This window comes from Triticum aestivum, chromosome 3D (genome assembly GCF_018294505.1).
Source record: "Triticum aestivum cultivar Chinese Spring chromosome 3D, IWGSC CS RefSeq v2.1, whole genome shotgun sequence".
Taxonomy (NCBI): domain Eukaryota; kingdom Viridiplantae; phylum Streptophyta; class Magnoliopsida; order Poales; family Poaceae; genus Triticum; species Triticum aestivum.
In genome coordinates this window covers 492,340,592-492,358,152 of record NC_057802.1, presented here as the reverse complement: position 1 = coordinate 492,358,152, position 17,561 = coordinate 492,340,592, and the positions used below count along the sequence as shown (strand labels likewise).

At 48.0% G+C, this 17,561-nt stretch overlaps 1 protein-coding gene across 1 annotated transcript; it reads left to right on the top strand.

Moving 5' to 3' along the window:
* The first annotated feature begins 14,429 nt into the window (after positions 1 to 14,429).
* On the top strand, positions 14,430 to 16,101 carry LOC123075057 (uncharacterized). Its single transcript, XM_044497742.1, has 2 exons — positions 14,430 to 14,866; positions 15,879 to 16,101. The coding sequence occupies exons 1-2, from the start codon at positions 14,612 to 14,614 to the stop codon at positions 15,996 to 15,998; spliced, it is 375 nt and encodes a 124-aa protein (XP_044353677.1). The 5' UTR covers positions 14,430 to 14,611; the 3' UTR covers positions 15,999 to 16,101.
* Positions 16,102 to 17,561: the final 1,460 nt, after the last annotated feature.

The following is a 17,561-nucleotide window of genomic DNA, read 5'->3' as shown; positions in this document are numbered from 1 at the left end:
ACCGAAAAGTTCTAATCGGTTGCACCGAGATTGAAAACCCTAGATCAACTTAGTGACTCAGTAGGACCGAAAAGGATGAATCGGTCAGACCGAGATGCACAAAGAGGTTTTGGAGGTTTAAGTCTATGACGAATCGGGAACTCCGAGTGCTCCTCACACAGAGTGGTTCGAATCTGACTTGATCAAACTTTGTGATGTAGCATGAATAGAGTTTGAGACGAGAAAGCATAGATAGCTAGAGGGAGTTCTTAGGCATTCTTGTCCATCCATTTGGCAAAAGAGAAAGAGCCAAACAATCAAAACAACAAATGGATGTCCTCGAATGAGTAAAATATGCAACCAACATGCTCACACAATAAAATGGCAAATGAAATATGTGACAAAGCATGCACAAACACTCTAGCATCTATCAAGCAATTTGGCGATGACTAGGTCATCTATATATGAGTATATTGACTTAGGAGTCAAATGAGAACATTTGATCATAGGTCATACTCATCGTTTAAGCACAAGTGGGGTTACCACTTTTACATAAAGCATTGATGTGTTCACACCATTAGAGTTGCTTTAGCTCAATTGATTAGAGTAAAGCTCCCCCTAGATGTGATATCCCCCCTAAGAGGGATGAACTAACCTTGGGTTTTGTCGATGATGACTTCATGTAGGTGTTGAAGATGTAGATGCTCAATGTTGATGTAGATCATTTGGAGCAATCCTTTGGAGTGAGTTGCACTTTCAATACCTACACGGGTTAGTCCCACAAGGAACAAACAAGGATATCCATAGACATAGAGTGATGCATACACAAGATGATGTCCATGAAAGCATTAGGTTACCTTGTCCCTTGTCTTACCAACAAGAGGGTTTGTGACTCCTTGAACTAGTGCAAGATATGGAAGTTGTTTGCACTTGTTCTCGCCAAAATGATAAGAGTGAAGTATGTTGGCGGAGTCACCCTCAAGAACTCTCTAGTTCTTCTTCTTCTGGATCCACACCATCTTGATGGGAATCCTTGGAGTTGTAGTTGTACTTGATGAAGTAGAACTTGATGTAGTCTTGGGAACCCACTTGACCAAGGCCTTAGGTGCTTCTTCAAATGCATCAATTTCCTCTTGAAGCTTGTCCTTGCCTTTTTGCTTGTGGTCTTGTGGTGGAAGATCATCTTGAGCTTGTGTCCCTTTGAAAGAAGTAGGATCATACTTCTCTTGTTGAGGAACAAACTTCGTCTTGGGGTATTGATCTTCTTCCCACTCAACTCCATTGGCATTGAACTTTCGTTCAAAACCAACACCTTGATTCTTCCGGTGTCTTCCTTGCTTGCGTACAATTTCCTCAAATTGCTTACTTCCGGCAAGGCTCTTGTAAACACCTTTCTCTATAATTCCCTTCAATAAGCTATTTTCTTGCTCAAGTGTAACTTGGCTAAGAGAATCATTAGTGGAATCAAGAGAACTACTAGAAGCAACAACATTGGATTTAGCATGATTGTTGTTACTACTAGATGAAGCATCTTTCTTGTTCTTGTTGCTAGATTTAACTTGTGGCATGTAAGTAGACAAGAGTAAACGCTTGGCAATGTAAGAAGAACTTTTCTTGCGAAGATCATCATTGATTGCCTTTAAAAACTCATGCTCTTGCTCAAGGTTGAGCTTTTCAAAGCGTAGCTTATCATGAGTCTTTAAAAGTTCTCGATGATTTTCCAAGGTAGTTTCATGAGCTAACTTAAGAGTGTTTAGTTCTTTAGTTAGACGCTCAATCTCCTTCTTATCATCATCATTCGTTTTATCTTGATTAGCATGATTAATTGACGTTTCATCATAGTTTTCATCACTAGAGTTGTCAACAAGTAAATCATCATCACCTAGCAAATCATCTTCATCACTATTGAAATCAACATACTCGGGATGTGTTACCTTTGGACCTTTGGCCATGAAGCATCTTCCAATTCCTTCATTTGGTGAGTCAAATATGTCGTAGGAGTTGGTTGACACAAGTGCTAGACCGGCAACACCTTCATCTTGAGTATATTCGGAGTCGGAGTGATAACTTCTTTCGGAGTGATTGTCGGAGTCGGAGCCGGATACCCATTCACCAACATGAGCTTGATGTCTTCTTTTTGTGTAGCTCCTTGATGACTTTTCCTTCCTTTCCGAGTCCTTGCTTCTCCGAGAGGGTCTTCGTTCATAACGATCATCTCTACTCCTCCTTTCTCTTGGTGGTGATTCTTCTCTTCTACTTCTTCTTTTGGGAGAATCTTCTCTTCTTTTGTAGGGGGCCGTACACTCATTGGAGTAGTGTCCGGGTCTTCCACAATTGTAGCAATTACGCTCACGACTAGAAGATCTTTTGTCATTGTAGGACCTTGACTTGGAACTTCTTTCTTTGCTTCTACTCTTGTAGAACTTGTTGAAGTTCTTTACCATTAGGCTCAATTCTTCATTGAAGGTTTGTTTCTCACTTGATGATGTGGGAGCATCACACGAGGCTTTGTAAGCACCACTTGACTTGTTGTGAAGCTCTTCCTTATCCTTGAGTGACATCTCATGAGCAACAATTCTTCCAATGACTTCCGTTGGCTTGAGATCTTTGTAATTGGGCATCATTTGGATCAATGTGCACACGGTATCATATTTTCCATCCAAGGCTCTTAGGATCTTCTTGATGATGAATTTGTCGGTCATCTCTTCACTTCCTAAGCCGGCAATCTCATTTGTGATGAGAGCAAGCCTAGAGTACATTTCGGCGACACCTTCACCATCCTTCATTTTGAACTTGTCAAGTTGACTTTGAAGCACATCCAATTTGGATTCCTTGACGGAGTCGGTACCTTCGTGCATATCAATCAAAGTATCCCAAATTTCCTTTGCATTCTCAAGACGGCTGATTTTGTTGAATTCTTCGGGGCACAATCCATTGAAGAGAATATCACAAGCTTGAGCATTGTATTGTAGCATCTTCAACTCTTCCGCGGTAGCTTCACGGTTTGGTTCTCTCCCATCAAAGAATTCACCTTGCAAGCCAATACACACAATAGCCCAAACGGCGGGGTTATGTCCAAGAATATGCATTTTCATCTTATGCTTCCAACTAGCAAAATTTGTACCATCAAAGTAAGGACCTCTACGGTGGTAATTTCCCTCGCTAGACGCCATACTCTCCTAGGTTGTGAAACCAAGGCTATGACCACCAAAAGCTATGGAAATCAAAGCAAATGGAGACCAAAGCTCTGATACCACTTGTAGGATCGAAAGTATGTCTAGAGGGGGGTGATTAGACTACTTGACCAAATAAAAATCTAGCCTTTTCCCAATTTTAGTTCTTGGCAGATTTTAGCAACTTAGCACAAGTCAAGCAATCAACCTACACATGCAATTCTAAGAGTATAGCAGCGGAATGTAAAACAATTGCATATGAAGGTAAAGGGAGGAGATTGAGGGAGCAAACGCAATGTTGACACGGAGATTTTTTATCCGTGGTTCCGATAGGTGGTGCTATCGTACATCCACGTTGATGGAGACTTCAACCCACGAAGGGTAACGGTTGCGCGAGTCCACGGAGGGCTCCACCCACGAAGGGTCCACGAAGAAGCAACCTTGTCTATCCCACCATGGCCGTCGCCCACGAAGGACTTGCCTCACTAGGGTAGATCTTCACGAAGTAGGCGATCTCCTTGCCCTTACAAACTCCTTGGTTCAACTCCACAATCTTGTCGGAGGCTCCCAAGTGACACCTAGCCAATCTAGGAGACACCACTCTCCAAGAAGTAACAAATGGTGTGTTGATGATGAACTCCTTGCTCTTGTGCTTCAAATGATAGTCTCCCCAACACTCAACTCTCTCTCATAGGATTGGATTTGGTAGAAAGAAGATTTGAGTGGAAAGCAACTTGGGGAAGGCTAGAGATCAAGATTTATGTGGTTGGAATGGAATATCTTGACCTCAACACAAGTGTAGGTGGTTCTCTCTCAGAAAATATGTGTTGGAAGTGTAGGCATGTTCTGATGGCTCTCTCCACGAATGAAGAGTGGGTGGAGGGGTATTTATAGCCTCCACACAAAATCTAACCGTTACACACAAATCACCAAACTCGGTGGGACCGATTCAGAGAACTCGGTCAGACCGATTTGGTTCATAATGTGACCGTTAGGTGTTTCGGTGGGACCGACATGTCAACTCGGTGGGACCGATATCATTAGGGTTAGGGCATAACGTAATCTCGGTGAGACCGATTACACAAACTCGGTGGGACCGATTTTGGTAATAGTCAAACAGAGAGTTGGTCAGGCAAACTCGGTGGGACCGATTCGCTCATCTCGGTTGAACTGAAATGTTACGAAAGGGAAACAGAGAGTTTGCATTGCAATCTCGGTGGGACCGATCGCTCATCTCGGTTTGACCGAAACGTTACAAAGGGAAACAGAGATATTACAATCCCATCTCGGTGAGACCGAGATCCCTATCGGTGAGACCGAAAAGACTAGGGTTTCTGGCAGTGGCTATGTCAACTGAACTCGGTGGCGCCGGATAGAAGGAATCGGTGGGGCTGAGATTGACTTTTGGTTTGGGACATATGTGGACATGAGAAAGTAGTGGAGGGTTTTGGAGCATATCACTAAGCATTTTGAGCAAGCACCTCATTAAGCAACAGCTCATCCCTTCTTAATAGTATTGGCTTTTCCTATAGACTCAATGTGATCTTGGATCACTAAAATAGAAAATGTAGAGTCTTGTGCTTTGAGCTTGAGCCAATCTTTTGTCCTTAGCACTTTGAAGGGTCCACTTTCTAATCCATGCCATGCCAATCATTGAGCTTTCCTGAAATATCTATCTTGAAATAGCATTAGCTCACTGAGCTATATGTTGTTAGGAATTACCAAAACCACCCAGGGATAGTTGCACTTCATCCTTCTTGATTTCTACCTCCGCAGCCTTTAGCATTACGAAGAGCTCGAGAATTGTCTTATCCATCCCTTGCATATTATAGTTCATCACGAAGCTCTTGTAGCTTGGTGGCAGTTATTGAAGAACTCTGTCAATGACACTATCATCAGGAAGATTAACTCCCAGTTGAGTCAAGTGGTTGTGGTACCCAGACATTCTGAGTATATGTTCACTGACAGAACTATTCTCCTCCATCTTGCAGCTATAGAACTTATTGGAGACTTCATATCTCTCAATCCGGGCATTTGCTTGAAATATTAACTTCAACTCCTGGAACATCTCATAAGCTCCATGGCATTCAAAACGTCGTTGAAGTCCCGGTTCTAAGCCGTAAAGCATGGCACACTGAACTACCGAGTAATCATCAGCTTTGCTCTGCCAGACGTTCATAACATCTGGTGTTGCTCCTGCAGCGGGTTTGTCACCTAGCGGTGCTTCCAGGACGTAATTCTTCTGTGCAGCAATGAGGATAATCCTCAAGTTACGGACCCAGTCCGTGTAATTGCTACCATCATCTTTCAACTTAGCTTTCTCTAGGAACGCATTAAAATTCAACGGAACAACAGCACAGGCCATTTATCTACAACAACATAGACATGCAAAATACTATCAGGTACTAAGTTCATGATAAATTAAAGTTCAATTAATCATATTACTTAAGAACTCCCACTTAGATAGACATCCCTCTAATCATCTAAGTGATCACATGATCCATATCAACTTAACCATGTCCGATCATCACGTGAGATGGAGTAGTTTTCAATGGTGAACATCACTATGTTGATCATATCTACTATATGGTTCACGCTCGACCTTTCGGTCTTAGTGTTCCGAGGCCATATCTACATATGTTAGGCTCGTCAAGTTTAACCCGAGTATTCTGCATGTGCAAAACTCTCTTGCACCCGTTGTATGTGAACGTAGAGCTTATCACACCCGATCATCACGTGGTGTCTCGGCACGATGAACTGTAGCAACGGTGCATACTCAGGGAGAACACTTATACCTTGAAATTTAGTGAGAGATCATCTTATAATGCTACCGCCGAACTAAGCAAAATAAGATGCATAAAGGATAAACATCACATGCAATCAATATAAGTGACATGATATGGCCATCATCATCTTCTGCCTTTGATCTCCATCTCCAAAGCACCGTCATGATCACCATTATCACCGGCGCGACACCTTGATCTCCATCGTAGCACCGTTGTCGTCTCGCCAACTATTGCTTCTGCGACTATCGCTACCGCTTAGTGATAAAGTAAAAACAATTACAGGGCGATTGCATTGCATACAATAAAGCGACAACCATATGGCTCCTGCCAGTTGCTGATAACTCTGTTACAAAACATGATCATCTCATACAACAATTTATATAATCACGTCTTGACCATATCACATCACAACATGCCCTGAAAAAACAAGTTAGACGTCCTCTACTTTGTTGTTGCAAGTTTTACATGGCTGCTGCGGGCTGAGCAAGAACTGTTCTTACCTACGCATCAAAAACCACAACGATTTTTCGTGAAGTGTGTTGTTTTAACCTTCAACAAGGATCGGGCGTAGTCACACTCGATTCAACTAAAGTTGGAGAAACTGACACCCGCCAGCCACCTATGTGCAAAGCACGTCGGTAGAACCAGTCTCGCGTAAGCGTACGCGTAATGTCGGTCCGGGCCGCTTCATCCAACAATACCGCCGAATCAAAGTATGACATGCTGGCAAGCAGTATGACTATTATCGCCCACAACTCTTTGTGTTCTACTCGTGCATATAACATCTATGCATAAACCTGGCTCGGATGCCACTGTTGGGGAACACAGTAATTTCAAAAAAAATCCTACGCACACGCAAGATCCATCTAGGTGATGCATAGCAACGAGAGGGGAGAGTGTTGTCCATGTACCCTCGTAGACCGTAAGCGGAAGCGTTATGACAATGCGGTTGATGTAGTCGTACGTCTTCATGATCCGACCGATCCTAGCACCGAAGGTACGGCACCTCCGTGATCTGCACACGTTCAGCTCGGTGACGTCCCATGAACTCTAGATCCAGCTGAGGTCGAGGGAGAGTTTCGTCAGAACGACAGCGTGATGACGGTGATGATGAAGCTACCAGCGCAGGGCTTCGCCTAAGCACTACAACGATATGACCGAGGTGGAATATGGTGGAGGGGGGCACCGCACACGGCTAAGAATCAACTTGTGTGTCTATGGGGTGCCCCCTCCCCCGTAAATAAAGGAGATGAGGAGGGGGAGGGCCTACCCTCTATGGCGCGCCCAAGGGGAGTCCTACTCCCACCGGGAGTATGATTCCCCCCCCCCCTTCCCTAGTTGGATTAGGAGAGGAAGGAAGGGGGAGAGAGGGGGAAGGAAAGGGGGGTCGACCCCCCACCCAATTCGGATTGGACTTGGGGGGCGCCCCCCCTCCTAGGCTCCCTTCTCCTCTCTCCCACTATGGCCCAATAAGGCCCATATACTTCTCGGGGGGTTCCGGTAACTTCCCGGTACTCCGGTAAATGCCCGAACTCACTCCGAACCATTCTGATGTCCAAACATAGTCATCCAATATATCGATCTTTATGTCTCGACCATTTCGAGACTCCTCGTCATGTCCGTGATCATATTCGGGACTCTGAAAAACCTTCGGTACATCAAAACACCATAATACCGATCGTCATCGAACGTTAAGCATGCGGACCCTGCGGGTTCGAGAACTATGTAGACATGACCCAGACTCATCTCCGGTCAATAACCAATAGTGGAACCTGGATGCTCATATTGGTTCCTACATATTCTACGAAGATCTTTATCGGTCAAACCGCATAACAATATACGTTGTTCCCTTTGTCATCGGTATGTTACTTGCCCGAGATTCGATCGTCGGTATCTCAATACCTAGTTCAATCTCGTTACCGGCAAGTTTCTTTACTCGTTCCGTAATGCATCATCCCGTAACTAAATCATTAGTCACATTGCTTGCAAGGCTTATAGTGATGTGCATTACCGAGAGGGCCCAGAGATACCTCTCCGACAATCGGAGTGACAAATCCTAATCTCGATCTATGCCAACTCAACAAACCCATCGGAGACACCTGTAGAGCATCTTTATAGTCACCCAGTTACGTTGTGACGTTTGATAGCACACTAAGTGTTCCTCCGGTATTCGGGAGTTGCATAATCTCAGTCATAGGAACATGTATAAGTTATGGAGAAAGCAATAGCAATAAACTAAACGATCATAGTGCTAAGCTAACGGATGGGTCAAGTCAATCACATCATTCTCTAATGATGTGATCCCGTTCATCAAATGACAATTCATGTCAATGGCTAAGAAACTTAACCGTCTTTGATCAACGAGCTAGTTAAGTAGAGGCATACTAGTGACACTCTGTTTGTCTATGTATTCACACATGTACTAAGTTTCCGGTTAATACAATTCTAGCATGAATACTAAACATTTATCATGATATAAGGAAATATAAATAAAAAATTTATTATTGCCTCTAGGGCATATTTCCTTCACGTATGAATGGGTAGATGATACTCCAAGTTTTCTTTATTATCTCATGTCTATGATGTAAGAGCATCTACACTCGGATGCCCAAACCCGCCTCAAACGTTCGGACAGACGGCCCGGTCACTGACCGATCACAAAAATGCGACCTAGACAGGCGCTTCAAACGGGCCTCAAACGTTCAGGTTGACCGGCACCCCACATATCCAACCTAAATATGGGGGCGCCCGGGCGCCCCCTTGCACGTCCGTCACGTCGGTCCCGGCCCACGCTGGCTTACCCAACCCCACATATATTTCCTCCCATCCGTCACTGGACCAAACCCTAGCCAGTTCAATCCACCACCCTCCATTCCCCTTCGCCACTTAAACTCACATCCAGCGATCTCCGGCCTTCTCCGGCATGCCGGGTAGCGAATCTGACTCCGACCAGTTTGGATCCGTCGACTGGGGTGTCGTCCCGTGCAGGTTGGAGAAGGCAATGGCCGTCCACATTGCACTCCGCCGCTCCCGGGATGACAGCGTCGGGCCGATGGTAGGATCTGTCCGGCGCGACTCCATAGCGTCAGCGCATCGGGCGTTCGGATCCTCCGGGGCTGGATCACCGCGGTCCCGAGAGCCTTCAAAACTTCCCTTCCCCATCATTGGTTCGGCGGGGTATGAGTCCCACCGGGACCGGTGTGCCCACCGTGGGAAGGAGAGGATAAGGGCGGCGGAGGCCCACCTCGCTTCCGACATTGCGGCGGCGGAGGCGACTGATGTGGCATCGTGGGCGGGGCCGTAGAGGAGGAAGCCATCCGCGCCCGCATTGTAAAGAGGCGGCAGTGGAGGAACACATGCGCTTGAGAGCAGAATCGGGTGGCCCGTGCCATGACCGAACTGCCGCCCAAGGAGGAGGAGGACAATGACGGGTCGGACAGTGTGATGCACGGGTAATTAAGCTACAGTGAACCTCTGCTAATGATGCCACGCCATCTCGGTTACTGTCGATAAACTCGCGTTAGTTTAAAACCGATTCAAATTAAATTTGATTTAAAGTCAAACAATGAAAGTTTTCAAATATTAAAACTAAAATGTTCGAGTAATGCCAAATAATGCATAGGTAATTATGGTGGAGAAACCACATTTTTATAATATGTCTGAATACTCTAAAATGAATAAAACAGTTGCTAAAACAATTAAATAAATGTCTTTTGAATTTTATAAAATACTAATCTATTCTGTTCAGGGGTAAAACTTTTTGTGAGGGTAGTTGGAATTGTAACTCTGTTTTAGGTGTGGGTTTTAGTTTTTGTAAAACTAAAAACTATTAAAGAAATAAAAGAACACAGAAAAGAAAGATAAAAATAAAACAAAACAAACAAAAGGCAAAAACCCCCACCCCACTAGGCCTTGGCCCAGATGGCCAAGTGGCCCGGCAGCCTCGGTCCACCCCATCCAGCCCAACTCCTTCCCTCTGTCTTCTTCGTTCTCTGTTCACAGACCGCGGTGGACGACCGTGCGTCGTCCATGAACGGATTAGCCACGGGCTGGCCATCCCGCGCCTCCCCGCCGTCTCCTAGCGGAGGATAAGAATGACCCCGAGCCCCCTGGATAGAACCCTATCTCCTTCCCCTTCCATTCGCTCCTCTGCTCAAACCCAAAGCCTCCCGATGCCTCGCCGCCATGTTGCCCTCATCGCCGTGGCCACCGGCCTCCCCACGGCCAGCCAAGCCGCCCAGGAGGACCGCCGCCGTCGTCCTCTTCGACTACGGGGACGCGTTCGAGCTCGGAGAACCTACATCGGCTGGATCGAGCCGCCTTTGACCTCGGAACCCGACTCCGTTCGTCGCCACCGCATCGCTCCTCCGCTCCTCCGGTCCACCTCGACTTCCTCTGGCTTCCTCGACGACACCACGAGCTCGTTGTGAGCTCCTTCCCCAAATCCCCTTTATTCCCGCCTCGATTCGTTGCCGTAGCCGCCGTCCCCGAACTCATCCGAGCTCCCGCGTACGCGTACGTGCGTGCTTGAGCCGCCGCTGCTACTGCCTTCTCACTGCTGCTCCTGATGCTGCACTGCTGCTCCCTGGCCGCGCCCTCGTAGCTGCCCGCGCCCGTGCATGCCTGTGCTCGCCTCAATTGCCTTGTTGTCGTTGCCTCTGCTACCTGCTAGCTGCTGCATGATGCAGCCCGCGCACGCCCTGCACCGCATCCACCCGCGCCTGGCCGCATCGTCCGCGCGCCCTGCCGCATCCCCGCGTGCACGCCCACCCTCACATGGCCGCGCCGCCGCCGCGCCAGCCTCTGTCGGCCGCGCTTCCCCTCCTTGCTCGCCTCGCGGGCCGCCGCCCAGCACTCCCCACCACGCTGCACTGCTGCCCCGCGCCGGCGCTCTTGCCGCAACCCCGCGACCTGCTGCGCGCCGCTGGCCTCTGCCCGCGCCGCCGGCCGCCTCCACGCACACCTACTGCTGCGCCCGCCTACGCGCCTCCTCCTGGCCCTGCTGTGCTCGCCTCCTGGCTGGCCATGGCCGCCGGGGCGCTGTGCTCGTGCGTGCGTATACGCACAGCCAGAGGAGACCGGCTCACCCTATGCGACGTGGGCCCGACCGGTTTATTTAGTGCTAAACCGGTTTGGAGTAAACCCCTCTCCTAACTAGCCACTGAACCGTGGGACCAACTTCACTAATTAATTCAATTAGGCAAATAAAATAACCTATTATATTTTGTGTCCATGACATGTAGGCCCCACATCCCCTATTCATCTGTTGACCAGTCAACTAATGACTGGGTCAACCCAGCCCCACTGGCCCCACTGTCATACACTATGGCTAGAATAGCACTATGTAACAAAAGTATATTCTGTTTTTAATTCGAATTAATAATAAATCCAAAAAAATAAATTAAATCTTTAAAATTAATATAAAATAATCCGTAACTCGGATGAAAATACTTTGTACACGAAAGTTGCTCGGAATGACGAGACGAATCCGAATACGTAGTCCGTTTGCCAACCACACATCCCTAGCATAGCGAACATGCAACTTTTTCCCTCCAGTCCATCTGTGCGAAAACGTGAAACACCGGGAATACTTTCCAGGATGTTTTCCCCCTTCGCCGGTAGCACCTAGTACTGTGTTAGGTCACCCCTAGCACCGCGTATTGCCATGTTATGCTTTATGATGCTTTGATTGCTCTGTTATTTATTGGTTCCTCCTCCGTTACTTCTTTCCAGTAGACCCCGAGACCGCGGTTGAACCAGTGATCGACTACTTCACCATCGAGGGTCCGTTTTTATCTGCAGAGCAACCAGGCAAGCCCCCCCCTTGATCAACTCGATATCGCCTATTCCTTCTCTCTACTTCTTGCATTAGAGTAGTGTAGCATGTTACTGCTTTCAGTTAATCCTATTCTGCTGCATAGCCTGTCATTGTTGCTACAGTTGTTACCCTTACCTGCAATCCTAAATGCTTAGTATAGGATGCTAGTATTCCATCAGTGGCCCTACATTCTTGTCCGTCTACCATGCTATACTATCGGGTCGTGATCACTTGGGAGGTGATCACGGGTATGTACTTATATACATAATATGTGATACATGTGGTGACTAAAGTCGGGTCAGCTCGTAAAGTACCCGCAAGTGATTCCGATGTGGGGGCTGAAGGGGCAGGTGGTTCCATCCAGGTAGTGGTGGGCCTGGGTTCCCGACGGCCCCCGACTGTTACTTTGTGGCGGAGCAACAGGGCAGGTTGAGACCACCTAGGAGAGAGGTGGGCCTGGCCCTAGTCGGCGTCTGCGGTTACATCAATTAACACGCTTAACGAGATCTTGGTATTTGATCTGAGTCTGGCCACTGGCCTATACGCACTAACCAAGTACACGAGAACGGTTATGGGCACTCGACGTCTTGGTATCAGCCGAAGCCCTCTTGACGTCAGCGACTGAGCGGCGCGCGCCGGATTGGACCGTAAGCCTGCGCTTGTATTAAGGGGGCTAGGTCTACTTCCGGCCGCGTACGCAACATGCAGGTGTGCAATGGGTGATGGGCCCAGACCCCTGCGTGCATAGGATTTAGACCGGCGTGCAGACCTCTCTGTTGTGCCTAGGTGGGGCTGCGACGTGTTGATCTTCCGAGGCCGGGCATGACCCAGGAAAGTGTGTCCGGCCAGAGAGATCGAGCGTGTTGGGTTATGTGGTGCACCCCTGCAGGGAAGGTTATCTATTCGAATAGTCGTGTCTCTCGGTAAAAGGACGACCCGGAGTTGTACCTCGACCTTATGACAACTAGAGCCGGATACTTAATAAAACACACCCTTTCAAGTGTCAGATACAACCCGGTGATCGCTCTCTCACAGGGCGACGAGGAGAGGATCGTCGGGTGGGATTATGCTATGCGATGGTACTTGGTGAACGTACCATCTACTCTCTTCTACATGCTGCAAGATGGAGGCTGCCAGAAGCGTAGTCTTCGACAAGACTAGCTATCCCCCTCTTATTCTGGCATTCTGCAGTTCAGTCCATCGTTATTGCCCCTTTACACTGATACCCATGCATATGTAGTGTAGATCCTTGCTTGCGAGTACTTTGGATGAGTACTCGCGGTTGCTTTTCTCCCTCTTTTCCCCCTTTTCATTCTTCTCGGTTGTCGCAACCAGATGTTGGAGCCCAGGAGCCAGACGCCACCGTCGACGACGACCCCTACTACACCAAGGGTGCCTACTACTACGTTCCGGCCGCCGACGACCAGGAGTAGTTTAGGAGGATCCCAGGCAGGAGGCATGCGCCTCTTTCGATCTGTATCCCGGTTTGTGCTAGCCATCTTATGGCAACTTGTTTAACTTATGTCCGTACTCAGATATTGTTGCTTCCGCTGACTCGTCTATGATCGAGCACTTGTATTCGAGCCCTCGAGGCCCGTGGCTTGTAATATAAAGCTTGTATTACTTTAATTTGTGTCTAGAGTTGTGTTGTGATATCTTCCCGTGAGTCCCTAATGTTGATCGTACACATTTGTGTGTATGATTAGTGTACGGTTGAATCAAGGGCGTCACAGACAGCTCCGACGACGAGCAGATCCGACTCGATCACTACTGCGCTTCAACCGGTACTTTTGCGAGAAGGACGGCAATGGCGACGGGAAGGACAAGGGCCACCATAGGCAAACATGCCAATTTTTGATAGTTCGATAGCATGTTGTGATGTAGTAGCCAGATGATGTGTGTAATGCACCATTTACGGAATTACATGAATTTGTATGAACTTGAGGTATGCTAATTGAGGTGTCCGGTTATGAGAAGAAAAAATTAAGCCTTGACCGGTCAATGTCCGTGGATGCGCCCAGACGTGTCCACGAGTGAGTGTTTGAGGGATCAGAGCCAAGTGCGGTTGTAGATGCACTAACCTTGCCACGATTTGTATAAAATGCCACGAGGCTTTCCCTTAAAAAAACAAAGGCAGAAAATGAATAGCGCCTCGTGGTGGCTAAATTTCGTGTTTTGACCCTTTTCTCAAACATATTCGAGATCTGACCCTAATTTGAAAAAAGATCGAAATCTAACCCTTTTGCTACCGCCAGGGTCCATGGCGGTAGGGTATAACAGCCTACCGCCAAGGTCTCTGGCGGTAGGGTTGCATGCCCTACCGCAAAATCCTCCTAAGTATTAAACACAGTGTGTGCTTGTGCCCACCGCCGAGCACCTGGGCGATAGGTTGTACAGTCTACCGCCAGTCTGTTTGGCGGTAAAGAGAAAATTCCTTATATAACATTGTTTTAAATATTGGTTCCCTATTTAACACTGCAAAGAAATTTCTTCCTTATATAACAGCAAGTGTAATTTTTTTGCCCTTTCTAATACTTCCTCAGTTCTGTTAGGAGACACAGTTAAAATCTGCATTGACCAATGTCAGTTCTTTGCGGTTGGACGAAATTGCCCCTGTTCATAATAAGCATTAGAACCCCACAAAAAAAACATTAGAAAAAAGAAAAACAAAGGCCGAACCGGCCTCTCTCTTCTCTACCGAGTCCCAACCCGACGCTCTCCCCAACCCTAGCGCGGCGGCGGCTTAGTGCTATGGATGGAGGCGGTGCAGCGGATGGAGACGGCCGCGGAAGACGGCCAGGGCGCGGCGGACGGGTCAGGCCTTGGCGTGGCTGTGGATCTAGCGTTGGTGACCGATGGCGACGGCGGGGCTGCGGTGGGCTTGGGCCAGGGCGCGGCTGCAGCTGCGGAGGGAACGGGTGATTGCGCGGTTGAGGGTGGCGATGGCGCAGCTTCTGCAGGTGGCGGTGGCTCGGCTACAGCGGGCTCAGGCCAGGGCGCGGCAGTGGCTGGAGACTCCGGCCAGGGCACTGCTGGGTCGGCCTCGGCAGCAGCTTCAGGCCAGGGCACGGCTCGGTTGGCACTCCAAAAGTGATGAACCCTGGAAAGTGGTATATCTCGGCCTCCTTCCCTTAGCACTACTCCTGACATATTCAATTTCTGGAACAGTTCATTCCCTGTACTGTATTTAGATATCTAGCATTTGAACGTAATTTGTACTAGCAATTCGTGGCTTTAAGAAATTGAGTAAAACCTACCCTTGCAGGCTTCAAATCCAATCATGCACATTTGTTTCAATTTGCCATAGCAAATGTTCAGTTATAGCTTTAATATTGAAAACTAAGTTTCCCTGGAGCTTTGCTCATATGTTAGGACAATTATACTTTTTTGTTAGCTTTCAATTCACAAGTTATAGTAATCTGCTATTCTAGGCTTTGCTCCAGCATGACAAGGAGGGAAGCACTTGATATTGTAGAAATAGTGCCAAGTCCTCATTTTCTTACCAAATAACCTGAGGTTTCTGCTAGGCAGCTAAAAAACTGCTGTCTGATACTTCCTCTACTTTTGACAAGTCTTGTCACTTCCATTTCTGTTAACCATGCCGTCTTACTGTCACATCCTCCTGGTCATGTTGGAGTCTGTTTTCGATGCATTTCCTCCAGAATTGCAGTGGCTTCGGTTGGAGTTGCTGTTAGTTAATCTAGAATGTTGCTAGTTTGAGGCATACCCCATCCATAATATGTGCATCTTTTCATCTCATTGTACTACGGCATAACATAGCAAAGTATCAATAATTCAATACATTGAAGATATATGTCCTTGTTCTCGAAAATAAGATGCCTGTCCTTGTCATGCGTCATCCTCACGGCTTACTGTTTGTACGACGGTATAACATAGCATGGTTTTGAATGTGATACTTGGCTAGATTCATTTTGTGTGTGCTCACTAACCGATGCATTGTCCAGAATCAAATCATAACGGTGATTTAACGGATCCCATTATTAATCGTTCCCCGTTCGTTGCATCAGTTGCTTCTTAATTCCTAACACTAGACCTCTTATTATTCTATTTATTCTTCAAAGTTAATTACTTATATGATTTTATTCTTATTGCTATTTGCAGTGCCTATACTTGGTTGTAATCTCTCACGTGGCCATGTCATTTTTAGTCCTGCCTGCTGTTCTGTGTAGATGGAGAACTCCAAGTTCCCAAACGCCAAAATATTATAATGCTGGAGTTTGAAATATGGACAACAGATGTTCTTGGTGCTGCTCATGTTATGTTCCGTGACTTGCACTCATGTATGTGATTCTAAAGTGTGACGCCCGGGTAATTAAGCTACAGTAATCCCACGCTAATGGTGCCACGTTACCTCCGTTACCGTTGCTAATCTATCGTTAGATCAAAACCTGTCCAAAATTCAAAGTTCAAAATCAAGCAAACAATAAAAGTTTTCAAATATTAAAACTAAAATGTTCGGAGTAAATCAAATATTGCATAGATAATAATGGTGGAGAAACCTAACTTTAATAAAATGTTTAAGTGTTCAAAATAATTAAAATAGAGGTTTAAATATTAAAATAAATGCCTTTTGAATTTTATAAAATATTAAACTATTTTAATTTGGGTTGAGAATTAATGTGGCAATAGTATATTTAAAAGTATTAATTTAAGTGCTAGTGATAATTTTTATAAAACTAAAATAAAAGAAAACTAAAAGTAAAACAGTAAAAGAAAGATAAATAAAAAGAAAAGAAACAAAACAGAAAAACAACTAACAAAAAAAGAAAAATAACCCTCGGGCTCCGGCCCAGTAGGCCTGGCCCAACCAACTGGCCGGCCTACTCCCTCTCCATACCCCCCCCCCCGAAACCCTAGCCGTAACCCCCGGTCACCCCACTCGCTCCCCCCACTCCCTCTCGATCTCTCTCGCCTTCCCCGATCTGGATCGGGGCAACCCCCCCGATCCCATCGCCGCCTCGACGTCGCCGCCACCCCGTCTCGCTGAGCCGGCCCTCCCGTCGCCCCACCGGCGCCCTGCCGCTCGTCCATGACCCCGCCGCACGAGGACCGCACCGCCGGAGCCCCTCGTCGTCTTCCCCGAGCTGCCGTCGCCCCGGAGCTGCCGCGCCGTCGCCGGACATCGTCGCCCGAGGTCCCCGTCGGCGCCGCCTCCTCGCCCTCTCCCTTAACGGCCACCTCATCGCCGCGCCCGTCGCCGGACCGCCTCCCCGTCTCCGTCGATCGTCCCCGTCCTCCTCCCGACGGGTCGCCCCCGAGCCTCGACGCCCATGTGCCCCTGCAAACGCCGGTGAGGCCCTCGGCCTCCGCCTCCCCTCTCCCCTTCCTTTCGTCCGCGGTCACCGCGCTCGTCCACCTCGCGCCTGTGTAGTCCGCTCGCCTCCGCCCCGTCTCTGCCTTGCGGTCGAGCACGCCCCGCCCCGTACCCCGTGCGCTCCAGGTCCGGCCGTGCTCGCACACCCCCTGCTCGCCGACCGCGTCGGCCAGCCCTGCGTGCAGCCGCTGCTGTCGTACGCTGCTCCGCCGCTGGCCCCACGCAGCCCCGCTGCTCCCCGCGCCCGGCGCCGCTCCCACCGTCGCCGGCCACCGAGACCCCGGGCGCACTCGCCCTCGCCTCCCTTGGCCTCGGGTGCGAGCACCCGTTCGCCCATCGCCGCTTTCCCCGCGCCCGTTCGGGCGGCGCCCGTTGCCCGACCCGCTGTGGCCCTTTGGCCCAATGACACAGAGGCCCAGCCCTAGAACGTAAAAAAAAGAGAATTAAAAATAATATTAATAAAATAAATA